A 26,431-nucleotide genomic window follows, 5' to 3' on the forward strand; every position below is an offset into this window, starting at 1 on the left:
ATAGAGCAACACGGAGGGGCATTTTTTGCGGGGGGAAATTACACACATGCTTACTATATCTAATTCCCACACAAAAATAATCGTCTATCACTACGAAACTCACACATACTAAATTAAAAACACACTTACATTTGTCACACACACATAGATACATTCTGTGTCATGACAGTATAATAACACGCCGCAACTACACTGACAAGTTGCTTACAGCCGTGGTTGTAACAACTGTCGATATGCATTATCGATAAATTCACGTACTCGGTTAGGGAAATAAGGTTTTTAAAGTGATACAAAGATAAGATGTTATTATAAAAATAGACTTAATTTATTATATACTACAAATCAAACATCTTCATGTAAAATAAACGATTATAAAGAGTAAAGATTTGATTGTTTGTTTGTTAGCATTGAATAGGCTCCGAAACTACTGGAGCGATTCAAAAAATGTTTCACCGTTGAGAAGCTACACTATCCCTGAGTGACACAGGTTATACTATATCTTCAAAAATATTAGGGATCCTTACTAAAACTCCAATAATGTAACCCAAGGGATAAAAAATAACCTAAAAAAATCCTTACATTGCATGCGCTGCAAAAACTAATGATAATAGAAATATATAATGTAGTAAGACTTTGTAGAACACATGATTATCTACAATAATTGTATTTGCTCGCAAACGAAAAAAAAAAACCGACTTCAATTACATCGACAAGTAATACAAGATACGTAATATATTTGCGATATCAAAGGTTAGTCAAAAAGTTGTTATCAGATCTCGATGAAATTTAAACGCAACCACATGATGAACATCAGCTTTCTACTTAATTAAAAATCATCAAAATCGGTCCACCCAGTCAAAAGTTCTGAAGTAACATACATAAAAAAATACAGTCGAATTGAGAACCTCCTCCCTTTTTGGAAGTCGGTTAAAAAGTGTCGCGACAGCATATGTCTAACTATTTTAATTATGTCACAATACGTTTGGTGCAACTTTGTTGTGCCAAACAATGCCAGTCTACAATAAACGATTTAAAGTTAACCCACATTTTGAGGAGTTGATGATGTACACGATGATGTCAACGAATCAGGAATAGTGAGCGTAGCACTAATGGCATCATAAGATGATGATAGCCTGTCTTGTGTGCCTTTGCCGTTTTTATCGATAACTATTGTTTAGGCCAAATCGCGCCTTAAAGCGATTGCGTTAGGGTTTAGTTTCGCGGTCCGCGTATAACCGTTGTTCTGTCGTTTCTTACATCTAGTGGGCGGTCCATTTATTACTTATGATTTTGTCATACCATTTCGCTGTGTTAGCGACGCTTTTTTTCTGTATGGGCTTCATCGGTGATATCGCCAGGTGGCACGGCCCCCCGCCGTCGCCGTCGCACGCGCCGCTTAGCTGCGTCAGTCTCGAGTTCGCTCTGCACGGTAGTGGCCGTATCGCTGCTCGATACGGCGAAGAGTCTCGAGTTCGCTCTGCACGGTAGTGGCCGTATCGCTGCTCGATACGGCGAATATAGTCGTCTTTCCGATCTCGTTTGTGTGGCCGCCTCGCTGCTCGACGGCCGGCCGGGTCCCACTGTTGGACTTAGACTATTGTTTTGCGCGTGCCTCGCGGTCTACTAACTGCTTGAACGTGATTTGCTGAATTGCCTTAATTGCTGTACTTTTGCTGATGTTGCTGTCTGTTTTTGGTTCGCTCAGAACGCAATTTTCTGTGTAGCTTTATGAGAACCCCAATGTTGGATTTGGACTCTTTGCTGGCGTGACCGCACGCAGTCCTGTGAATATATCTAACGATTTATTTGGTAACTGTAAATATTTGTTGCTGTGCTTGTGACTGTAACTGCTTGTGTATTGACTGAGTTATTTATTTCGTTATAATCAATTCTGTGACGTGTCTGCTGGCGAGTGACTGGGGGTGTCTACTCACTGTCGAAGTCTGGGGGCCTGGGACCTCCTTTTCGGGGACTGTCAGGACACCTATTTTACACTTAACGTCACACCACACCACACGACCTACACACGTTCCCTGGCGATCTTCGACCCCAATAGACCCTAGCTGCCCTTCGAAGGTAAGTGCAATTTCCTTCTTATTTTTCAACCCCCTTTTTGTATTTGATTGCTCACGCCGCATAACCTGATCGCCATAGGTATTCCGTACCCGACCCTAGGCAGTCCGCCGGGAGGTCGCTGATGGGCCCCGACCTCTGAGGCTCTGCTGGACTGGCTAGGGCCGTAACAACTATCTACAAACAAACTGGTAACAACAATATCGCTCGGCGACAGTGACTTCTCGGAAATAGACTCCGATCAGTCGCTCGACCGATCCGCATATTGTATGAGAGCGAGCGGCCTGTGTTGGTAAACAAATCGAGTCAACACGACCGATAATATTTGTAATTTTTAAGTTTAAAAGAAGTATACAAGTAATAATGTGATTAAAAAATATATACGTATGAAAGGTAACGCCGTGTTTTAGTAAATTTGACGTGACAGATCTCTTTTTGCAGCAAAAAAACAGAACGATTTGACATTTTTTGAAGGACGTTGATTCAATCGCGCTACTAGATTTAGTCTAGTGATCAGTGCAGCTGCAACTAGTTTTATTGTACGCATATGGCCATTTGGCCTTATACCTTGACAGAGGGGAACGCCTGTAAATGGCTACTCCCCTCCGTGTTGCTCTTTGATCGCTAACATACACCGTGACACGAAATTTTATATAATAGATTTTTATTTCATTTATGTATACTCTAAAATTAAATAACAATAAAAAATATATTTTTTAATTTTTGTTAAAACATATTTCCGTGATTTATAAAAAACTGTAATTTGATAGTTATGAAGAATATTTACAAACCGTAAAAAAGTGAGGAAGCTTTTGATTGAAACAGATTCAAATAAATTAAGCTAGATTATTCTTAAGAATTTTAAGTAATAATCATGCATTCAGCCTGTAACATTCCACTGTTGGGCATAAACCTCTTTCTCCATATAGGGGAAGGATTGGAACTTAATCTAGCACGCTGTTCCACTGCGGGTTTGCGGATATGTTCCCTACTATGAGTAACGATCGCTATCAGGTGTGATCACGATACCAACCGGGACCGAGGGCTTAACGTGCTCTCAGAGGCACGTTGGGGAGACTCACAAGGACAGATGTTAAAACCGGAAAAAAATATTTGTATAAATACAAATATCCATCCTACCATCACAACATATACAAAGATATGGAATTAAACACGCACACACACCAAACGCACGCAAGCACACACACACTTTTATTATTGTTATTTCTAGTTTTATACGTACACGGCATACATACACGGGCAGCAGCGTCTTCGGTGCGACAAAGCCAGCCTTGCGGTCACCAACCCACCTGCCCAGCGTGGTGACTATGGGCAAAACACATGAGTTTACGCCATTTTTTGGCACGAACTTGTGGAGGCCTATGTCCAGCAGTGGACTATAATAGGCTGAAATGATGATGATGGTGATGATAGTTTTATACGTTCCTTTTTTAGGGTTCCGTACCCAAAAGGAAATACGGGACCCTATTACCAAGACTTCGCTGTCTATCTGTCCGTCCGCCCGTCCGTCCGTCTCGCTGGCACCAGGGTGTATCTCAAGAACCGCAATAGATAGTTGAAATTTTTTACGAATTATGAATTTCTGTTGGCGCTATAACAATAATATAATTGCGTTTTGCAGGCAAACGAAAAAAAAAAACGATTTCAATTATATCGACAAGTACGAGTAGAACGTAAGTAGACGAAAAATTAGGCAAGTAAATACGCATTATCAAACAATCAAAAATTACTCCAAAATCAGATCTCGATGAAATTTAAATGTTACCACATGATAAACATCGTCTTTCGATTAAGAGCCATTTCACAATTTTACGCTCTGCAAGTTTAGGTAAATTTGGTCGCATCGCGCGAATCGCACGAGCCGCGCGATCTTTGTGCTAGTAAGTATAGTGTGACAACCAAAAGACCATCTTGATCATTTTCTAATGTATAATAAAAATTAATAACTATGGTATAAAATGTTTTTTACATAATTAATTTGTTAAAAATTTCAAGTATATTATATAACAACAGTCAATAAATTTAAAATAAAAATAAAAAATCAATTTTATGAAACAATTTTTTTTAAATTGATTTAGTTTTTTCAGTTTACGAATGAATCTAATATTTACGATATGAATAAAATAGCATTTTATGACATCGACATCGACAAACATATTAATTAACAAATAACAAGACAAACAGATTGAAATGCCTATTTGTATTGATAGTGTGAGAAAAGAAAATTAAATTATACATTTGTTTACAGAAATTATCATTATATTATTTTACAGTCATTTTCGTAATATGTTTATTTTATTATGAAAGTATCAAATGCGTTTTATCCGCTATAACAACAGGCGCTTGGCGCGTGTGAGCGAAAGAGACGGCTGCGCAGAATTTGGCGTGGACCTTACCTCTAAGAGCGCTAGCACTCGACTGATTTACTGGGCTTGATGCGTGGTAATATATACTATCTTTTTATTATTTAATATAAAATGTATTAAAAATAATTACATCTGTTAATTATTTTTTTTTTTTTGTATTCCTTAATGATGTAAGTTTACTGTAATGAAGATAGTTCGTTAAAATTTCTTAGTTTTCTAAGAGAAATATCGCTTTTAAAATTGTACTTATTTGGAAAATATTCGTAACTTTAAATTTTTTTTTATCGTTTAATAGAGACACAAATGGAATAAAAATCTATGATAGTGTGCAACAAAATTATATTCCACATATTATGATATATTTTTAAAATGGTTTCAACGTAGAGGTTATTGAAAAGTAGGACTTCAAAGTATACATTGCGACCGTTTACCCAGGGAGGAGGCTGATGAAAAGGTTAATAATTTTATACACATAATATAAATCAAAATTCTGATCCGACTATGGACAACAACAAAGGTTGCATTATTATATTTCAAGAATATAAATTACATTATTGCATCCAACACTGAGATTAACGACGTCAAAATATTACAATTTCGCGGATTGTTACCGATTTTTGTGAAATGGCTCTTAAATTAAAAATTGTCAAAATCGGTACACCTGGTTAAAAGTTATGCGGATTTTCGAGTTTCCCTCGATTTCTCTGGGATCCCATCATCAGATCCTGGTTTCCTTATCACGGTACCAAAGCAGGGATATCTCCTTTCCAACAAACAAAGAATTACCAAAATCGGTTAAAAACAAAATACAATTAAAAATTAAGGGGGCTCGCATACAACAAACGCGATTTTTTGCTTATTTTTGCTCGATATCAATAAATGGTAACATGTAGGCACTTGAAACATTCACACAATACTTAATTTTATATTTACTTTAATAATAAATTATAATAAAAACAATATTTAGTTCCACAATATTTAAACAATACTCTCATACAACAAAAGTGATTTTTTTTGCCGCTTTTTTGCCCGATATTAAAATAGGCACTATATAAACGCTTGAAATTTTAAACAAATATTTATTTATATTTAGTTTAGTCAGTGGTATTGGTACGGAGGTACACACTAAGAGTAGTGCGCGAGTCCGACACGCATTGGCCGATTTTTAACATTATTTACACAGATGTTTACAGTTCGCCCCAGTTCCTCGCAAACTAACTATTTAACTATTATTTGGTCTTATGTCATTTAGCTTGAATTGCATTTTGTTATTGTAAGTCTATTTGTAATGGTAATTTGTAAGAAAGTAATAAATTATTCTTGACCCCGCTAAGCCGCAGGGGCGCAGCGTGGTGGAATAGGCGATTCTTCTCCTACACGGAGAAAAAGGCCTATGTCCAACAATGGGATGTTACAGGCCGAATCGTGATCGACTATTAAGATTATAACTAGCAATGAAACATGATAATGAAACATTATATCTGTTTAAATTGTATGAGCATTAATATAAACGAATTAAGTAAAAACTCGGGATAAGTAGATGGAACTGGAAGTCATGGTGATGTAAAAATTAACAATAAAACCAAATAAAGCAAATAACAACTGAAACTTTTATTTCATAAAAAAATACTTCATTAAAAGAAATATTTGTGTACAATACAATACAATGAAATCAAACTGTTTTCGATACATGTATGATAACTTTCATCGCTTCACCTGTTTTCGCGAACTCTATAGCATCTTTAGACTTCTCCAGAGGATAGTGGTGTGTAATAAATGACTTAAGGTCTATTGCGCCACTCGACACTGCAGCTAACGCCAATGGGTACCTGCGAATTAACAACGAACCTTTAATAACTTTTGTTATAGTTAAGAAAAGTGAATTGGGTGGTATTATTAGTTTCATTTTATTTTATACTGTAACTGTGATTTCGTTAGCGATAGTCATTTCTTTTATTGACATATACCTAAATAAGAAAAATGACGTAAGCTAACTTAAGACAGTGTGGTTCTTATATAAGAGTATGTAGTAAGTACGTAAAAAAAAAAAATCGTAAAGTCCGAGTTTTATAATCGTCACAAAATAATAGGCCCGTTTGGACATTTGTCATCGGAACGTAAATAGCGAAATAACCATACAACTCGGTATTCGATACTCACGATAAATCAATTCAAGTTTATAATTATGAGTATTTGATCGATTTGATTATGTAATGTAAAGTGCATTTGATTAATATTTTGATCAGAAATTTAACTTAAACTTTCATGTAGGTAATTTGAAATAATATTATGGTACTAAAAGTCATTTTGTTTTTATTTTATATTTTTTTCTATTGTTTACACGAATTTTAATCATTATAATGATTATAGTTTATTAGCCAAATCAAAATTTTATTTACTAGTTTGAGCGCCATGCTCTTTTTTTCAGTAAAGATCACGACACAACGTTTGATTACGATTAAAATCGTATGAAGCTGGTGAAATTCAGTAATTAATTGGTTACAGCACTAGTGTTTAAAAAAAAAGACTTAGAACGTAACTGTTTTTGAGACGTTTCGTAATAATCAGAAATTGCATGCTTCTATAAAGTAAGCGCGAAAAGAATACTCCCAATATATTCTATCATATTATTTACCGCGCCAAAAAACGTACGTATGTTCTAAAAACACTTTATGTTATTAATAATTATTTTATAGCTTCTTACAGTTTCGTACCAAGTTACGTTCTAGGGTATTTGTCAAATGTCGAAACGGGCCTCTTATTTTGTGACGACTATAAATATCAAGAGTTATATTGTCTGTTATATCTGACCTGCTAAATCAAATCTTATTAAACATTGCCATTACAATCTTTAAAATATTTCTTTTCTTTTATACTATAAGGATGGCAAACAAGCGTATGCTGGTGGTAAGTAGTGGCGTATCTTAAGATTCAGGGTCCGGGACCAATGAAGTTGCCGCCCCATAAGTTAAGGGAAAAAGGCAAAAGTAGTGGATGTGACTTTTCGAAAACAATTCGGTGTTTTAAGCCGCAATGAAATTTATAATGTTATTATATAACAATACCCATTATATTTCGGCTGACCTTTTTTATTAGTTGTAAGAATATCGATTATTTTCACATATCTAGAGTAGTATACTATGCTCGGCTAGCGCCGCCCCTAGGATGCCGCCCCGAACCATGGACCTTTAGAGTAAAGACACATAAGGTGGAACACTAGGTACAGTATTGCAAGCATGTTGCCAATCTGACCCCTTGTCTCTGGCTATTTTACTCATCAGAGGAAGACAATACTACCTACTTATAAGCAATATTATTTGGCTACGATCTTCGGTAAAATTGAGGTACCTACTTTTCCAGTCAAGCTACTCCATATTTTGAAAAAGTATTTCTCGCTGCGCCATTCTTAAATATTATTCCTTTAGTTATAATGAAGTGAACATTTTGAATTTCACTCCTCCTCCTAGTATGAACTCGAGTTATGTCTAGATTCGTTTCGTAGTTTTTGACGTGGTACGAGATAAAGACAGAGAAACAGATGGATAGACGGGCAGAGAATAAAGGAAAGAATTAAATATTTTTTGGCTTTAGTGCCGGTCATAACGCATCCTCTAAAAATTTTATAAAAAATATTTCCATTGTTCGAAATTGGACCTGTTATATTTTTATTCATAAAGTATAGACAATAATAGACACTCCAAGATAATTTAACTATCGTTTTAATGTAGTAATGACGAAAGTATTCAGTCAGAATATCAATAATAGTTGTAGTTTTCCTAAGCAAGCAGCGCGTTGGCTTAAGATTGAACGCTACTCCTATAATTGTGTATAGTATAACAGAATAAAATCAGCAGTAGCACATTTGCTTGAACATTTTCTGGGACAGGAAAAGTTGGAACGACAAGAAAGGACATTGTCTAATTGTTACAGCAGATATTGGCTTTGACTCACGAGTTGAGAAGGTGGTAAGCACCACGCACGTCCACTTCTCGCAGCAATGCGCTCATCAGTGGCACCTGTACAGTCTCCGGACCGACGCCCACGACTAGCACTGTGCCACCGGTGCGTGTAATCTGCGTTTATTTTTAAATTATAATTATAATTAAATTTACTAGTGGTCGCCTAGTGGTCGAAATTCGACCACAATTAAAAATTAAAATTAAAAAAAAACTAAAAATAATGAAAATAAAGAAGGTTTTTAAACTTTTTCAATTTGACTATAGACTTTGACAATCAACAAAAGAGTATAATATGCGTGTGTGTGTCAAATACATGTCTCTATATAAACTATAAGTGTGCGAAATTTCATACTCCTACGTCCGCACAATTTTCGTAAATTGGGGTCCAAAATTTTTGCTTCACGTATTAATATTATAGATAATATAAAATTTATTAAAAGGAGAAGGAGTGCAGAATTCTAATATATTTTTAAAATTATGCAAAAAAAATATACATTAAATCAATAGAAAAACATTACACACACTACCACGTACTTGAAACCCACACACGTATATAATTATACTCCTTTGTTTATTATTATAGAAGAATAGTCTTTAACAACAAAACCTTAATAATGTTCAAACTTATAGTTTAAATTAATTACGGTCGAATTTCAACCACTGGGCGACCACTAGCGTTAGTTTATTATGCTATTAGATTATATCTCTTAGAGGTAAGTTTCCCTGGCAGCTAACGATACCAGATGGCATCCTTGTAATAGTAAAACTCGACATTGTATGTATTGCAAAATAGATGTCGACCAAAAATCCTGATTTTGTAGCTAGTTGTTTTATAAGTAATACATCATAATTTTTGACATTTTTATCCGTCGATTTAATTGTTACCTTTAAAGCTATTCTTTGAGCAGATTCGAAGCCACAAGCGTCAATAGTGATGTTTGGAGTCGTCCCAAGAATATTTAAAATTGTTTCTATTATCTCCTGCTCGCTTTGTTCCGGTGATATAAGTACTGTGTGGTCTACGGCTAACTTCTTAGCGATTTTGAGTCGAGTCTCAACTACATCTGTAATAACGTTTATACGCATGTTATTATTATTATTATTTATATATGTGTATATTTTAATATTTTTTTAGAGCCCGTCATAAATAATAATCATATCACTATATCTTGGAGATGGAAAGAGAATCGTCAATGATGTATGACCATTGACCATACTAATTAACAATTTAGCTGCATCAGACAACGGCTCTGTCAACACAGATAGAAATGCAACAACATCATAATTATATATATCAAACAGTTTCATCAATGATTCTCTCACCGTTTATACTTGTCGTACCGACATCGTCTAGCAAGTCGCATATGTCACAGTTGGGGGATTCAGATTTACTCATTAAAAAGGCAACTGCCCTGAACGTAATCTGTGTGCCGTGATGATGAACTCCCTAACAATACTTACTTATAAACCACGGCAAACAAGGAGGCCGACCTTGAATAATTTTGTACCATATATATATGTGTGTGTATGTATTACTTGTCGATGTAATTGAAGTCGTTTTTTTTTAGTTTGCGAGCAAACACAATTATGGTGTACAAATTTTTGAAGTTAGTTCTGAGGTAACTTACATTAAAAAAATACAATCGAATGGGATATCTAATAATATCTCAGCGCACAGAATAATAAAATCATTGATGTAATTTTCTCTGATAGTAAAAGTGGTTTACAACGTTTGGTTCGAACATCTCTGGATATAGCAGAGGCGTATCGATAATCTACATAATGACTAACATTATTCATGAACTTTAGATAAGAAAGAAATATGAACGTGAAGCTGCAGTGAGTTCCATCGCATATAGGTATTAGCGGTAACGACAAGGCTCACAAGTCACAAGGTAGTGAACCTTCTAGTAAAAATAGCCATAAATGAATAACTATATGTTTTACCTATTTTTACAGAAAAACTGACCAATTCAAAATTCAGAGCTATAAAATAAATTATAAAATATTTCGACGAGAGAAGTGGAGAAAAAGGTATAGGTATATAAATTAAATAACCGACTTCAATTACACCGACAAGTAATACAACGTAGGAGAATTGAGAACCTCTTCCTTTTTTGGAAGTCGGTTAAAAAGTAGTACAATTAGAGGAAGATGTACAAAGGCGGTCTCATCGCTAAGAGAGCGATTTCTTCCAGATAACCTTTGGGTATAGGACAGGGCATAGAAAAGCGGTTAGGAAATGTACAAATAATCCCTGCTCTTATTATAAGTGTGAATGTAAGTTTGTTTGTTGTGCTTTCACGTGAAAACTACTTAACCGATCATCATGAAACCTTGTACACATATTCTTGGAGGTATTAGAAGTATACCATAGGATACTTTTTACTAAAAAAAAATCAATGCGAGTGAAGCCGCGGGAGAAAACTAGTTGTCATATAAATTAGACTAAATTACAATAGGATATAAAATTATACATATATACATACATATGCATACATACATACACATATATAAATACTTACACTCACATATACACATATACATATATATAAATACATTACACGAGTATACATTGAGTTAGAAAGAAGAGATCGATCATGGGTGTCGCAAAGAAACGCAAAGCGTTCTTTGAAGTAGTGAGATGTGTCAGGATGTATCAGTACACAATGCATATAACAACGAGACAAACAACAAGAGGATATGAGTATTCCTGCTGTGTTGTTAAACATAACTTTCGTTTTGTCCAAGTTCCCGCAAATCCAAGGTCTTAAAGACATCCTCCAGCGCAGTGGTAAACATTTTCGGTGATATCACATCTACCCTACGCCGGAGAAAAATGGGTCTTGTTCTCTGGTCTTGGATATGAACAGTCATCGTCGCCGCGTCGTACATACATCTCAGTACCTCGATATATCGCCAGTCTATATAACATCTCTGCAAACAGTCCAGGACAGCCCAAGTCTCGACAGAGACGAAGGTTTTCTCGTAGTCCACAAATGCCATACGCAGCAGTTGATTATATTCTTGTCTTTTGAATAATCTGCCGAACAGTATGGATGTGGTCTACGGTGTTGTAGCCATTTCGAAACCCAGCCTGCTCCGGTGGTTGGAATTCGGCGAGTCTTCTTGCGAAACGATTCGTGACAACCATCGAAAACAATTTATAGATGTGGCCAGAAGTGAGATTGGTCTGTAATTCTTTAAAAGAGAATTGTCGCCTTTCTTAAAAAACAGCACCACCAACTCCAGGACCACGATGGAGGCGTGGTACCACGGTGGTGATGGCGTTAAAGAGACTCGCCAAGGCTTTTAGGGCAGGTTTTAGGGCCGTTTTTAAATAATCATAATTTCGATTTCCGGGATGTCCTTCGAATCTTGTCTCTCTATATTTGATCGATAAGAGTTAAAATAACACCTTTTTTTTAGTAGCTAGGCATTTCTAGGTTTACTGCAGTCCAGTTTAGATACACTAATTTGTATTGAGATCTGTAAATTGAAAAGTTCATGGAAAAATTAAATTATTACCAGTTATGAGTATTTTAGCAGCACCCATCGCCCTCGCAGTCATCGCGCACAGCACCCCTATGGGCCCCGCACCCATGATTACGATCGTGCTGCCGAGCCGTACGCCGGCACGGTTGCACGCGTGAATTGCGATGGCAAGAGGCTGCACCGCTGCACCCTCCTCCATGCTCAAGTTTTCAGGAATCCTAGAATGACATTTGACGGTTGACTGTTTGAGATATGAGTTTTTTTATCAATAAAAAAATTACAAAGAAAAAAGGTAATGCGTTTGTTTAATGATCGACTTTTCTGAAAATAAACCAATTTTAGTAACCACTAGCTTATTCTCGCAGTTGTTATTGTATTGTCTTTAGCGACAGGCAAATATTTTATTACCTAAACGTGGATGTGGTGTCGCTATAACTAAATACAGTAAATATTACGGCAGTAAGTAAAAATTTATAATGTTTGTTATATATTACGTCTATATGATTTCGTTACAAATGTTTATTGGTTTAAACGTTATTAGCTTTTTAACTGACTTCAAAAATTGGAGGAGGTTCTCAATTCGACTGTATCTTCTATATATGTTACATCAAAACTTTTTATTGGGTGGACCGATTTCGATAATTCTATTTTTAATCGAAAGGTGATGCTTGTCATGTGTTTCCTTTTAAATTTAATTGAGATTTGACAAGCGCTTTTCGAGTTATATCTAATAATGCCTATTTACTTTACTATTTTTTCGCCGACTACGTTGTACTAGGTATACCTCATAACATTTTACTTGGTGTACTGATTTTGATGATTCTTATTTTAATCGAAATTTGATGATTGTTTTGTAGTTCGATTTAAATTTAATCAAGATCTCACGACTACTTTTTGAGAAATCTTTGAAAAAATAGTGATGTAAATAACGCATATTTATTTGACTACTTTTTCGTCTACGTACATATGTTCTATAGGTATATACTGGTCGATGTTGTTCGATTAAATTGGTTTTTTTTCATTTGCGAGCACAGACAGTTATCTTAAAGAACACAGTTTACTTGTAGAGATAACATTGTACCCATTGTGTACGTACAAAATATTTATAGGAATTATTTACACGTCAGCATGCACTATATAATTCCATTTGCTTACAGATTATACTCGTTATAAAGTTAGCATTATATCTATATTGTTACAATTTTATGGAATTTTAATTCCTCTGGTTTTCCATACCTAGCTTATATCACAAGTGTAATCTTAAACATAACATCAAACAAAGATAAACTTGATAAGATTTTGATGCGTATATAATATATAGTATAGGTATATAGTATAGGTATATAGGTACATACTATAAATATTTCTACTATTATGTAATATTCTTAATATTAAGTTATAAGTTTTTATTATCACAATTATTGACGGTATTCTGAGCTATTTTTTCAATAATAGTATCTCAACTTCTAGAGCATTTAACAAGATCAAACAAGTTATTATAACTTTGAAAATTGCGACAACATTCATGTAGGTAGTAGGTTTCACGTGGTGTCGTAAAAACATACAGACAGTAGTACTGAAATAGACATCTAGTAAATAATAATAGCGTTTAATTGTAATGTTGTTTGTAATGTTGTAATGCTGTGTGGTTACGGCATTAAAGAATATAGCCACCCCTCTCTTCCTGTGGGTCTCGTAAGAGGCGACTAAGGGATAGCACAATTCCACTACCACCTTGAAATTTATAAAGCCGATTGATGGCCGTATAACAATCCAACTGCTGGCTTTGAAATAAACAGGCCGAAGACGGGCAGCAGCGTCTTCGGCGCGACACAGCCAGCCCTGCGGTCACCAACCCCCCTGCCCAGCGTAGTGACTATGAGCAAAACACATGAGTTCGCGCCATTTTTGGCGCGAACTTGTGTAGGCCTATGTCCAGCAGTGCACTGCAATAGGATGAAATGACTGAATGATGATGACTGATGAATTGTAATGTCATTAATAGTTTACTATTTATTATTGAATGACGGGCGTACCCCGAATTTTATAAGGGATGGGGCAGAAGATAATACATATACATAGTGTTTTACTCATAACTGCGTTCCTTCAAATGGGGGGTTCTGTAGGTATTATAATATCTCACGTGAAAAAAATTACTAGCACATTTTTAAATTTTACTTTGTCTTAATAAACTTCACACGTAACAGGATAAAAACTAATATTGCGCTATCTATGCACTTATATATGTATTAAATACAAAATATTAAATACAAAATATTGATATGATATATGAATATTGATATGATATATGAATTAAATACAAAATATTTAGATGTAAATGCGTATATATATAACAAAATGGCGTTCTGGTGTGGTGGTATCTGTGCTATGCACGCGCCTAAACATCGACTGTTTGCGGGTTCGATGCCCGCTCGAAATGGATATTTGTATTTGTAACAATATTTCATTCTGGTTTGTCCTTCCTTTGGTCTGTTTCATTGGGTCTCTCCACAATGCCTTTGAGAGCACGTTAAGCAGTCGGTTGCGGATGTTTTCATATAGGTAAATCTGATAGCTGCGATCGACACTCATAGTAGGGAACATATCTGCCAACCCGCAGTGAAGCAGCATGGTGGAATAAGCTCCATTCCTTCTCTTAAATGTATCGTGATCTTCACGTATATGTTGACATATATGAAGTAAAGTTTATTAACAGGACAGGAAGATGCGAACTTATTTATGTTCTAAATATAAGAAAATAAGCATTCACCAATAAAACACTTCTTACTTGTGACAGAAGTCTGCAACGTGCTTATAATATCTGCACAGGTTGCCAGGACCTGTTGCAGAGGAGCAGTACCGCGGCTGGTCGCACAGGTTGTAGCGACCTTGCTTGCAGAACTCGCATCCACGGCATGGCTGCGTTGGCTCTATAGCCACTCGATCACCGACTGCGAGGTTCGTCACTTCACTTCCCACCTAAAAATTAGCATTTAACGTGTAACTGTTCTGTTATTTTGACGTTGGAATGAAGTAACTGTTAATAATATTGTAAGAAAATATAATTATGTATATATTTTTGATTCTTTTCTTTCCTTACTTGACTGGCTGGTTAATACCGCAACTTTCAGTAACTCTAATTTCAGTGCCGTGATTTCGATTTCCAGTACGAGTCTCGTTAAAATATACACATTTATCATCATCATCATCATCATCACTTCAGCCTATTGCAGTCCACTGCTGGACATAGGCCTCCCCAAGTTCACGCCAGACAGCCTACACCGGCAATCTTACCGAAATCGGCGGTCTAGTGGGCCGGAGGACGTCTCACACTGCGTTTCCCAAGATGTGGTCTCCACTCTTGGACACGTCTGCTTCAACGGCCAGCGTCTTGTGAGACAAGTGACCAGCCCACTGCCACATCAACTTGTTAATTCTGTGAACTATGTCGGTTGCTTTCGTTCTGTCTTGGATAGCCACATTTCTAATTTTATCTTTGAGAGAAACCCCAAGCTTAGCCCATTCCATTGCACGTTGAGCGACTTTAAGCTTGTGGATCATTTTCTTCGTCAGTGTCCATGTCTCGGCGTCCTATGTTAACACAGGCAGGACGCATTGCTCAAAGGCTTTTGTCTTCAAGCATTGTAGAATCTTCGAAGTGAAGACTCGGCGAAGCCCGCCAAACGCCGCCCAGCCCAACCGGATCTTCTTATCGGACTCCTTCTCGAAGTTGTTGCGGCTTAGTTGGATGGTATGGCCTAGGTAAATATAATCCTGAACAACTTAGAGAAGGGTACCATCGACTGATACCGAGACTGACTTGTCGGGAGGACTCGTCTAGGCCGGCATTTAGTCTAGCTCATTCAACGTCTCCGCAAAGATGACGAAATCGTCGGTGAAACGAAGGTGAGAGATGTATTCGCCGTTGACGTTGATGTCTCGTACTCCCCAATCCCCAATCAGTGGTAAACAGTTTGGGCGATACTACATCTATCTGTGTTTGTCTGTCCTATCCTGTTTTACCTCACGCTGGAGGAAAATGGGTCTTGTTCTCTGGTCTTGGATATGAACGGTCATTGTCGCCGCGTACATACATCTCAGTACCACGATATATCGCCAGTCGATATGACATCTCTGCAGAGAGTCCAGGACAGCCCAGATTTGGACAGAGTCGAAGGCTTTCTCGTAGTCCACCAACGCCATACACAGCGGCTGATTATATTATTCTGTCTTTTGTATAATCTGCCAAACAGTATGGATTGTGGTCCACGGTGCTGTAGCCATTTCGAAACCCAGCCTGCTCTGGTGGTTCAAATTCGTTGAGTCTTCTGGCGAGACGATTCGTAACAATCCTCGAAAACTGCTTATAGACGTGGCTCAGAAGAGAGATTGGTCTGAATTCTTTAACGGAGACTTGTCGCCTCTCTTATCTCTCTCTAGAAGAGCACCACCACACTCCTTGACCACGCCCCCGGCGTGGTACCCCGGTGGATGACGGCGTTGAAGAGATACATATTTATCACTGGGTGTATTATTTGTATGTATATTATGTTGTGCCTGTGTTGCTTACTTTAAGAACAGAAGAGGCTGTATGTAAAGCACGTTGAAAAATTAAAATAAATAATAAAAATAAATGATGGATTCCATGTGTACTGTAATATGTTTATACATATTTGTAATAATTGTAAAAATTTAATATTGAAGATGTGCTCTTCGTAGAAGTTCTTCTTCTTTTTATACATATCAAATTGTTGTAGTTTTTAAAGAATCCCAATAGCTTGTACTGTATTTTTATTTTTTATATTAAATTTTTTAGATTCTACATTGACACATTTGGGTATTAATAAAAAATACACATATATACTAAGCACCTTTATTACAACACCTGCACCTTCATGTCCCAAGACAACAGGTTCCGAGAGCACTTCGATACCGCACTTTCCAGTCAAATAAAACTTAAGATCCGAACCGCAAATCCCAACGCAGTTGATCTCTACCAAGACCTCTACAAAACGAAAAATAATGTTTACTATATAATCACGTTAGGATGTTTGATTACGTAAAAGCCAGCAGAAAATAATACGCAATAAATTATACAAATCAAAATAAAATAATAATTTCTATTACTGTTTTAATAATATCTTTAGTTATGTTGATATAATATAAATTACGTACAAGTATCAAACTATATTATATAATATTTTTTTCGCATTAGAAGTTTATTATAAGTTCATACACGATTACCTTTTTCATTAATATCTGGTACCGGCCATTTTTCCTGCAACAATAAGTATTTAAAATATTTTAAATTTAATACAAGATTTTACGGTCAAATTTTAAATAATGGGATTAAAATATTGCGAATAGTTTTAAATTTGATTTAAAATGCTATCTTCTTTTTTCTAAGGACTGTCTTTCAATTAATATTGATTTATTGATTTAGCCTGTAACATCCCAAAGCTGGGCTAAAGCCTCTTTCTTCATGTAAGAGAACCACACTCCCCCACACTGTTACGGGTTACTACTGACTACGGGTTAGTTGATTTAATTAATGTAATTAAAATTATTTTTCTGCGTTTTTCTAATACACTCACCTGTCCAATTATTTGACGACGTATTTTTAACAGTATTTCTTCAAATTTTCAGAGATTCCCTGATTTAGACTAAGTTTTAGAGGTACGTTGACAAATATATCATTAGATCCATAACATTATAGTAATATTGAAGGACTGAATAGTAAGCAATTTTTCAAAACAAAACTATTTAAAAAGGATATTAATTATGTTTACTTACAACTCTTAAATCTTCAGGTCCATACAAAACAGCCGCGTAGTTCTCCATCATTTCACAAACTGCCATTTGAAAAGAATTCCCATTTACGAGATAATTTACTTTTAATATTTTTTTTATCTTATGTTTAAGCAGAATTATATACTGTGTGTTGTTTAAACAAAAGTTTACTATCTTTTTGACGTTGCATATGAATGTTGAGTTAAGTATAAACATCATTATCTAACAAGCGTGATAAATTTCTCAAGTACATATATGTTGGACTCCTGAGCGAAGAATTCAGAAACGTACTATGTATCGTTTATTAAATATGCATTTGGTTAAGATTGAGATATTACTTTGACTTAATTTTGCTGCAAAAATATTTGAACATAATATGACTTATGTTTCTATACGAAACCGATCGGAACCATACACATTTTACCTTATTAAGAACTTATAAGAAAGTAGATTAGAAGCAAGTTTGTATCTTTGTTTTGTTTATTACTGTGTATTTTGTAATTTCAGAAAGCATTGGCAAAAAAAGGAACCATAATTGTACAGTCTACATTCTATATGATGATAATCTTTGACGACGCGTTGGCGCAGCGGTCACAGCACTGACTGTAGCACTGGCGGTCACGGGTTCCATCCCTGCTCACGACGGACATTTGTATGGCCATATACCTAGATGTTTGTCGTGGTCTGGGCGTCTGAGCTTGTGTATTGTATATATTTACGGACCCCTGACACAGGAGAAAATCCTACTGGGTCAGATAGTGTGAAGCGTTTATTTAATCTCGTGGGCAAAACTATTTACTTATTAATTAGGTATTCAATTCCTGCCTTTACTTATACTTCATTATTAGAGATCGTAGATCAATTATATCATCTTTTCGCTACTATCGAATGCGATGATACAATCGGTTATGAGTTACTTACCCAATTAGATCAACTTTTAACAATTAAACTTTCTTTATTTTTATAATTTAATATAACTATCAAGCTCCAGGATAAAAATCATACGATAAATTAAAAAAAAAAAACTAAACTTTTACAATTTAAGCCATATAAAAACGTCTTTTACCTATCAATTACCAATTCCAAAATATTGCTTTGGAATGTAAAACACTCTTGCAGGTATAAATATAGACTGACATTTGAATTGGAAAAACCCTATAGAGAAAACTGTCGATAAGCTATCTAGTTTCACATATGCTCTTTCAGAGTTTAAAATATTTACGGACATAAAGACAGCACTGTTCACTTTTTACGTGTACGTGCCTGGGTGCGCTACAGCTGACGCTCGGGGTTAGCAGCAATGATGTTCACAGAGTTTTTACATTGCAGAAATAGCAGCAAACAGGGCAGAATAGTTATTCATATTCTTGCTCTTCTTTTACTTCTTTGAATCCTAAGCTCTTAAATGTAGATCCAATGACCAGCTGCAGAAACTATTTTAATAAACGTAATATTTTAAATTCGACATCCCTGTACATATATGAAAATGCTCAGGTGTGATTGTTTCCCTGAGTATTCTCGATCCGAAAATCCAAGAAGAAAAACAAAATGAGCTCGATTTCAAAACTAAAAATGGTAGGCAACAATGCAAGTTTAATATTTATAAAAAGTTTAATAAAAAAAAAAAAAAGATTTCAAAAATAGACTTAAAAGGTGCATAAATGTTAATGCAAGTTGCAGGTACAGCATTAATTATACCTATTATTATAGGTAAATGATCTCATTAAAATTGTTATAGCTATTGATTCGAGTTTCAAATAACAACGAATTTAAAGAAGTTTCACTTCAATACAACGTATATTAGATCCTTAAGAATTTCGACATGTGTAAAAGGAACGAAATAAAACAAAAATGATTTATTTATAAAAAGTATATAATACAAAACACTTTTGGGGATGTCCTTCAGGACAACGTTTAAACGTCTATAGTATGTAAGTCTACACTCTACAATATTAAGTCTGTACAAGTTTGCAAACATGTTTTATACAAGTTTCTTTTTTAATATAATTTTAATTGCTCTTTCTATTTGTACTCGGCATAACATGACATGGTGACAGTAATATTGATTACAGACTGATTTTATCAAAATGTAAATTAAGCTTTAATGGCTGTACATAATTTTCAACTTTTCTAAATGAATATAGACCATAATAAATAATAAAATTGTTAAAAATTTCCTGCTACTGATTTAAAAATGAGAGATTTATAAACATGATAAAACCAACAAAATTTCTTGTAAACGTTTTCATATTAGCAGTTTCAATAAAAACATTTGTATTGATTAAAAAAAAAATAATGCCGTGCCGTACCTTCATGCTTGGAGTTACCTCGTATATTTAATACTTTGATATTTCTTTGATATTCTTTCACCGCATTGAACATTTTTGGGCCAGTCACAATACTTTTTATAGGGATTGTAAAGCAAATTTTCAGGGCATTTGAAAGTAACGGGTTTTCCATTTTCACATTTATAAAACTGATTACAAATTTCATGTGCAACTAAAATCCCATCTGATTCTTTTTCAGCGCAAATCGAGGGTGCCTCACCAGGATTGCAATTACATGAACTACCACCATCTTCACCACCACCAACTTCATCACCACCGTCACCAGAGCCGTCATGGTCACCGGGACCTTCATTGTCACCGGGACCATCATTGTCACCAGGGCCTTCGTTGTCCTCATCTGGAACAATTCTTTCACCGCATTCAACATCGCTGGGCCAGTCGCAGTACTTTTTGTAGGGATTGTAAACCAAATTTCCAGGGCATTTCAAAGCGACGGGTTTTCCATTGGCACATTTGTAAAATTTATTACAGTGTTCGTGTGCAATTAAAACTCCATCTGAATCCTTTCCAGCACAAATCGACGGTGCTTCACCAGGATCGCAATTACATGGACCACCACCGTCTCCGCCATCTCCACCTTCATCACCACCACCGCCGTCACCAGGGCCGTCATTGTCACCGGGACCTTCATTGTCACCAGGGTCTTCGTTGTCCTCATCTGGAACAATTCTTTCACCGCATTCAACATCGCTGGGCCAGTCGCAGTACTTTTTGTAGGGATTGTAAACCAAATTTCCAGGGCATTTCAAAGCGACGGGTTTTCCATTGGCACATTTGTAAAATTTATTACAGTGTTCGTGTGCAACTAAAACTCCATCTGAATCCTTTCCAGCACAAATCGACGGTGCTTCACTAGGATCGCAATTACATGGACCACCACCGTCTTCGCCATCTCCACCTTCATCACCACCACCACCGTCACCAGGGCCGTCATTGTCACCGGGACCTTCATTGTCACCAGGGTCTTCGTTGTCCTCATCTGGAACAATTCTTTCACCGCATTCAACATCGCTGGGCCAGTCGCAGTTCTTTTTGTAGGGATTGTAAACCAAATTTCCAGGGCATTTCAAAGCGACGGGTTTTCCATTGGCACATTTGTAAAATTTATTACAGTGTTCGTGTGCAACTAAAACTCCATCTGAATCCTTTCCAGCACAAATCGACGGTGCTTCACCAGGATCGCAATTACATGGACCACCACCGTCTCCGCCATCTCCACCTTCATCACCACCACCACCGTCACCAGGGCCGTCATTGTCACCGGGACCTTCATTGTCACTAGGGCCTTCGTTGTCCTCATCTGGAATAATTCTGTCACCGCATTCAACATCGCTGGGCCAGTCGCAGTACTCTTTATAGGGATTGTAAACTAAATACCAAGGGCATTTCAAAGCGAAGGGTTTTCCATTAGCACATTTGTAAAATTTATTACAGTGTTCGTGTGCAACTAAAACTCCATCTGAATCCTTTCCAACACAAATCGACGGTGCTTCACCAGGATCACAATGACATGGACCACCACCGTCTCCACCATCACCACCTTCATCACCACCACCACCGTCACCAGGGCCGTCATTGTTACCGGGACCTTCATTGTCACCAGGTTCTTCGTTGTCCTCATCTGGAACAATTCTGTCACCGCATTCAACATTGCTGGGCCAGTCGCAGTACTTTTTATAGGGATTGTAAACCAAATTTCCAGGACATTTCAATGCGACTGGTTTTCCATTGGCACATTTGTAAAATTTATTACAGTGTTCGTGTGCAACTAGAACTCCATCTGAATCCTTTCCAGCACAAATCAAGGGTGCTTCACCAGGATTGCAATTGCATGAACCATCACTGTTTCCACCAGTGCCATTGTCATCACCAGAACTAGTATTATTATCACCGGGCTTTGGTTTATCTTCAGGAACCAGTCTTCCACCACAATCTACATCGTCACGCCAAATGCATTCTTGTTTGTCTACATCAAATAAAAGATTCGACGAGCATTTCATTTCAATTAATGCTCCATGGGTGCATTGATAGAATTTGTCACAATTCGGGTGAGGATTAAGTTTCTCATAATAATAATCTACTGGACACCCATTTTCATTTAGCTCTATATCTTCTCCGTTAGCTAAACAGAGTGCGCAAACCAGTATGGCTGTGACTGAAACAAAAAAAAGAATGTTTAATATTTGTACACAGAATTTTTTATATTTATTTACATTGTACTACTATATGTACTATGAAGAACTTGCTTATTCATCTTAAATATATTGATGAGATGAGATCTTGTATATACATATCATCATTACAGCCTGTACAGTCCACTGCTGGACATAGGCCTCCACAAGTTTACGCCAAAAATAACGTGAACTTATGTGTTTTGCCCATAGTCACCACGCTAGGCAGGCGGGTTGGTGACCGCAGTACTGGCTTTGTCGCACCGAAGACGCTGTCGCTCCAGTCTTCGGCCTGTGTATTTCAAAGCCAGCAGTTGGATGGTTATCCCGCCATCGGTCGGCTTCTTAAGTTCCAAGGTGGTTGTGGAACCTTGTTATCCCTTAGTCGCCTCTTACGACACCCACGGGAAGAGAGGGGGTGGCTAAATTCTTTAGTGCCGTAGCCACACAGCACCGATAATGACAATAGTTTCAGTGATTTTAAATGTAGGTTATTGTAAAGGTACATATTTCCTCGAAATTAGGAACTGTCCCTTTCATAAATTACTACGTCCCTTTCAATACAGTCCATTATGAAAGGGACAAATTACACATTTTTTAAAGCTGCGAAAATAAATAACTAAGAATTGATTAATGACAATTATTGCATTTCATTTCAATAGTTTAATAATAAACGCTTCCTATTCGACTCCAACCTATTCCAAATATTTTCTCATATACATATAAAAACAAATATTATTACTAGACATAAAAAAAACAGTGAATAAAATGAGTAAGACCTTTTTATACGAAACTAGCTGCCCGAACAGACTTAGTTTTGTCAAAAGTTAATGGTAAAAAAAATCTTTAATTTTTTTTGTATTAAAACTTTCCTGGAACATAAAAAAAAAAAATTAGTCGAACTATTCTCGATTTATGCGCTTAGAAAGATTCATTTTTATTTATACAGATTTATTTACATTTGACTTAGGACTATTAAAATGGTATTTATTTAATTATTTAATCTTTATTACATAACATAACATGACATGTTGCGCAAAAGGCGGACTTAAAGTCTTACAGCATTATCAACCAGTCAACATTAAGACATACAAAATAAAAAATAACAGCGTTGTGGGAGGTTTTCACAATAATAAATAATATAAAACAAATGGAAGTAGTAATAAAAACAATAAATCAAGAAAAAAAATTAAAAATTATTTTTGAAATATAGTACGCATTTACTTACGACCACAAATATACATACAACCATATATTTATAGGTACATACATACGTACATAACAACAAAATAAAAAACATCCATACAGGAATGAATATATCGATACCTCGGGGCTCAAAGGGCGTAACCGCCATTTTGGCGAAATTGACTTTTTAATGCAGCCTTACTTATTTTTTTCTCCTCTATCGATCTGTATATTTAAAGTCTTCCTATTTGCCAAAAAGTGACCTATTTTTTGTAGAAAATAAAACATATTTTTTCAGTTTTTGTGTCGTAACAGCAATCATTGTTAATAATCATAAACGTGATGGGAGTAAACGACACAGTAGATGATACGAATATTCTTACGCGGTGCTTAAGCCCGAACATAACCATTTCTAAAGAATCAACTTACCAGATACACCCTTAAACATTTATGTACTCTAAAATAAAATGACACATACGTCTAACAATTATCCCTTAATTGGTCAACCATATCTACCTATATATTATGTGATTGCGAGAGCTTTGCTTGTGATTGTGATTTCTTGATTAAGGGTCATTAATGTTTAAGTTAAACGTTATAGTGTGATAATATTTTTAACCAAATTTAATATTTCTTGTTTTGTAAGTGCAGGTACCTAAGTTTTGATCAATTTATTAAATGTATGTGTAATGTTAATGGTTCCACAGTCTATTATTGACTAAAATTGTTTAAATAATATGTAACGCAGGTGACGCAAAAATTATTGAATTTATCACTGTCCCTGAATCCTATTCAGAAATTTATTTTGTTTATGCACTTATTTTTCTCATTGTAAGATAGATTTTTTAATAGTAGCAGTTGTTTTATTAGCCTCACAGATTATTTGTTTATAATCAATATGTTTGTCAAACATTCGTTATTCATGGATGGTCAAATTTTAATGAGTCTGCTGTTTTAGTAGGTAGGAATACTTAAGATTACCTAATAACTTTTACCAAAAGACTTCATAAATAAAATATAATTGATCTCAAGAGTTACTTGTATTTAAACGGTTTTATTTAGCTCACCCCGTTTGTTTTATTTTTTATTTCTATACATTTTAAACAGACGATTAGACATTAGCGCAAAATTTTGTAGCGATACCTAAGTACTTGCCATTTCAGTACAATTTAGTTTTAATCGTTCATTCTGCTTTACGTTAATAGGATGTTTCGTTACAACTGAAATGATATAAAAATAAGAGTATTTTTCTTACTTTGTTTAATAAACAATATTTTCAATAACAAGTGAATTTTATTTATCATTTTTTTTATAATAAATGAGTTTTGGAATAGGTTTTAGATAGGTTAGGCTATTAAGTAAAGATAAAATCAATAATTAGGTATTTGTATAATTAATTAGTTATCTGAGTCGATAAATGGTAATAAAATCTATAAAAAGGTTAATAAAGTACATAATTATATACAAAAGTTAATAAAGTTCATAAAAATTGCACTTAAATCGATTACCTAAATGAAGAAAACAAAGCAGCTGTCTACAAACTGATAGAAATAGTGAGAAAATTGACCGTTACAACCATAGATTATACACTTATATACGGTTACAACCATCACTAATCAAATATCCATTGATTTTTCGGGCGTAAACGCCCCAATCATTCGATTTTCCGAGGCGTATAGACAAGCTATTTTTGTTACTTTTAAATTTATTTGAAATATAATTATACAAAGTTCTGCATCAAAAAAAAAATAAAACTTTTGGTCCTAGAATGGTTTATTTAGGACAATAATCGAGAAAGTTATGTCGAAAATATTTTTTGTTTTTTTGTTTTTTGGCTCTCCTGTAAAATCGAGTTTTGGTGCTTACGCCCTTTGAGCCCCGAGGTATCGATATATTATGATATGTGATCGATTAATCAATCTTAATAGTAGGGATAAAATGGGGAAGAAAATTTGTTTAAAAATTTCTCTATAGACCAGGGCTTATGCCTTTGAAAATAGACAGAGGTAACCGTTTTTACTATTAAACTCCCTCCCTACCACCCACCACTTCCCGACCTCTTGGAGTGTCTGTTTGTAATATTAAAATAACCGCTTGTAACTAAATTCATAATTATGTATGTATACACAGTGGTACATATTATACAAAAATAACATTTTTTACAATTTTTGTCTGTCTGTCTGTCTGTCTGTTTGTTCCGGCTAATCTCTGAAACGGATGGGCCGATTTTGACGGGACTTTTACTGGCAGACAACTGATGTAATAAGGATAACTTAGGCTACTTTTATTTTAGAAAGATTTATTTAATAACTTGCGAACTGAACAATAATTTTTTTGTTAAATTCCACGCAGAAGTCGCGGGCACAGCTAGTCTCATATGAAATTAATATTTTTATTATTAGATTTTAAAAATTTTAAGTATGAAATTGATCATCGTGTCATCTAGACGTAAAAAGGAAAAGTAAAAACAAAAAATATTTTAAAAGTAGAAAACGCTCTTTGAGTGACGAAAACATCGACAAGTACTCGTAATACAACGTAGGTAAACAAAAAAAATAGTCTAGTAAATACGCGCTATCAAAGATTAGTCAAAAAGTTGTTATCAGATCTCGATTAAATTTAAATATGACCGCATGATAAACATCATCTTTCGATTAAATTAATAATCATCAAAATCGGTACACCCAGTAAAGAGTTATGCGGTATAATACAACGTAGGTCGACGAAAAAATAGTCAGTAAAAACGCATTATTAGATATAACTAGAAAAGTTGTTGTTAGATCTCAAATAAATTTAAGTAGGACCAATATAACAACCACCTTTCGATAATTTTTTTTTTGTCGAAATCGGTACATAAAAAAACAGTCGAATTGAGAACCTCCTCCTTTTTTGGAAGTTGGTTAATAATTAAGATATATTGGAAATACTTCTTAATGAACTATTTTAAGCTACAACTAATAATATTAAGCAACAAAGAAATAAAAACAATACCTTTCATCGTATTTATGAGAATAATCACTAGT

The 26,431-nt window shown here is 35.3% G+C and overlaps 2 protein-coding genes across 3 annotated transcripts; both read right to left on the reverse strand.

Moving 5' to 3' along the window:
- Positions 1–6,051: 6,051 nt before the first annotated feature.
- LOC123659053 (sorbitol dehydrogenase-like) lies at positions 6,052–17,861 on the reverse strand. 2 transcript variants are annotated; one of them, XM_045594324.1, is made up of 8 exons: positions 17,708–17,861; positions 17,159–17,192; positions 16,786–16,919; positions 14,703–14,893; positions 11,948–12,132; positions 9,305–9,483; positions 8,412–8,533; positions 6,052–6,289 (listed from the first exon to the last, which is right to left on the reverse strand). In XM_045594324.1, the coding sequence occupies exons 1-8, from the start codon at positions 17,771–17,773 to the stop codon at positions 6,133–6,135; spliced, it is 1,068 nt and encodes a 355-aa protein (XP_045450280.1). In that variant the 5' UTR covers positions 17,774–17,861; the 3' UTR covers positions 6,052–6,132. The 2 variants fall into 2 exon arrangements, 1 of the variants encoding a protein (XP_045450280.1); XR_006743968.1 differs by lacking the exons at positions 8,412–8,533; positions 9,305–9,483; positions 11,948–12,132; ... (2 more) ...; positions 17,159–17,192; positions 17,708–17,861 and adding an exon at positions 6,428–6,570 and having other exon boundaries at positions 6,197–6,289.
- A 2,166-nt stretch (positions 17,862–20,027) lies between these two features.
- On the reverse strand, positions 20,028–23,577 carry LOC123659260 (chondroitin proteoglycan 2-like). Its single transcript, XM_045594509.1, has 2 exons — positions 23,550–23,577; positions 20,028–22,207 (listed from the first exon to the last, which is right to left on the reverse strand). Exons 1-2 carry the CDS (start codon positions 23,575–23,577, stop codon positions 20,028–20,030), a joined length of 2,208 nt encoding a protein of 735 aa, XP_045450465.1.
- Between the last annotated feature and the right edge of the window lie 2,854 nt (positions 23,578–26,431).

Source organism: Melitaea cinxia, chromosome 13, assembly GCF_905220565.1.
Source record: "Melitaea cinxia chromosome 13, ilMelCinx1.1, whole genome shotgun sequence".
Lineage (NCBI taxonomy): Eukaryota > Metazoa > Arthropoda > Insecta > Lepidoptera > Nymphalidae > Melitaea > Melitaea cinxia.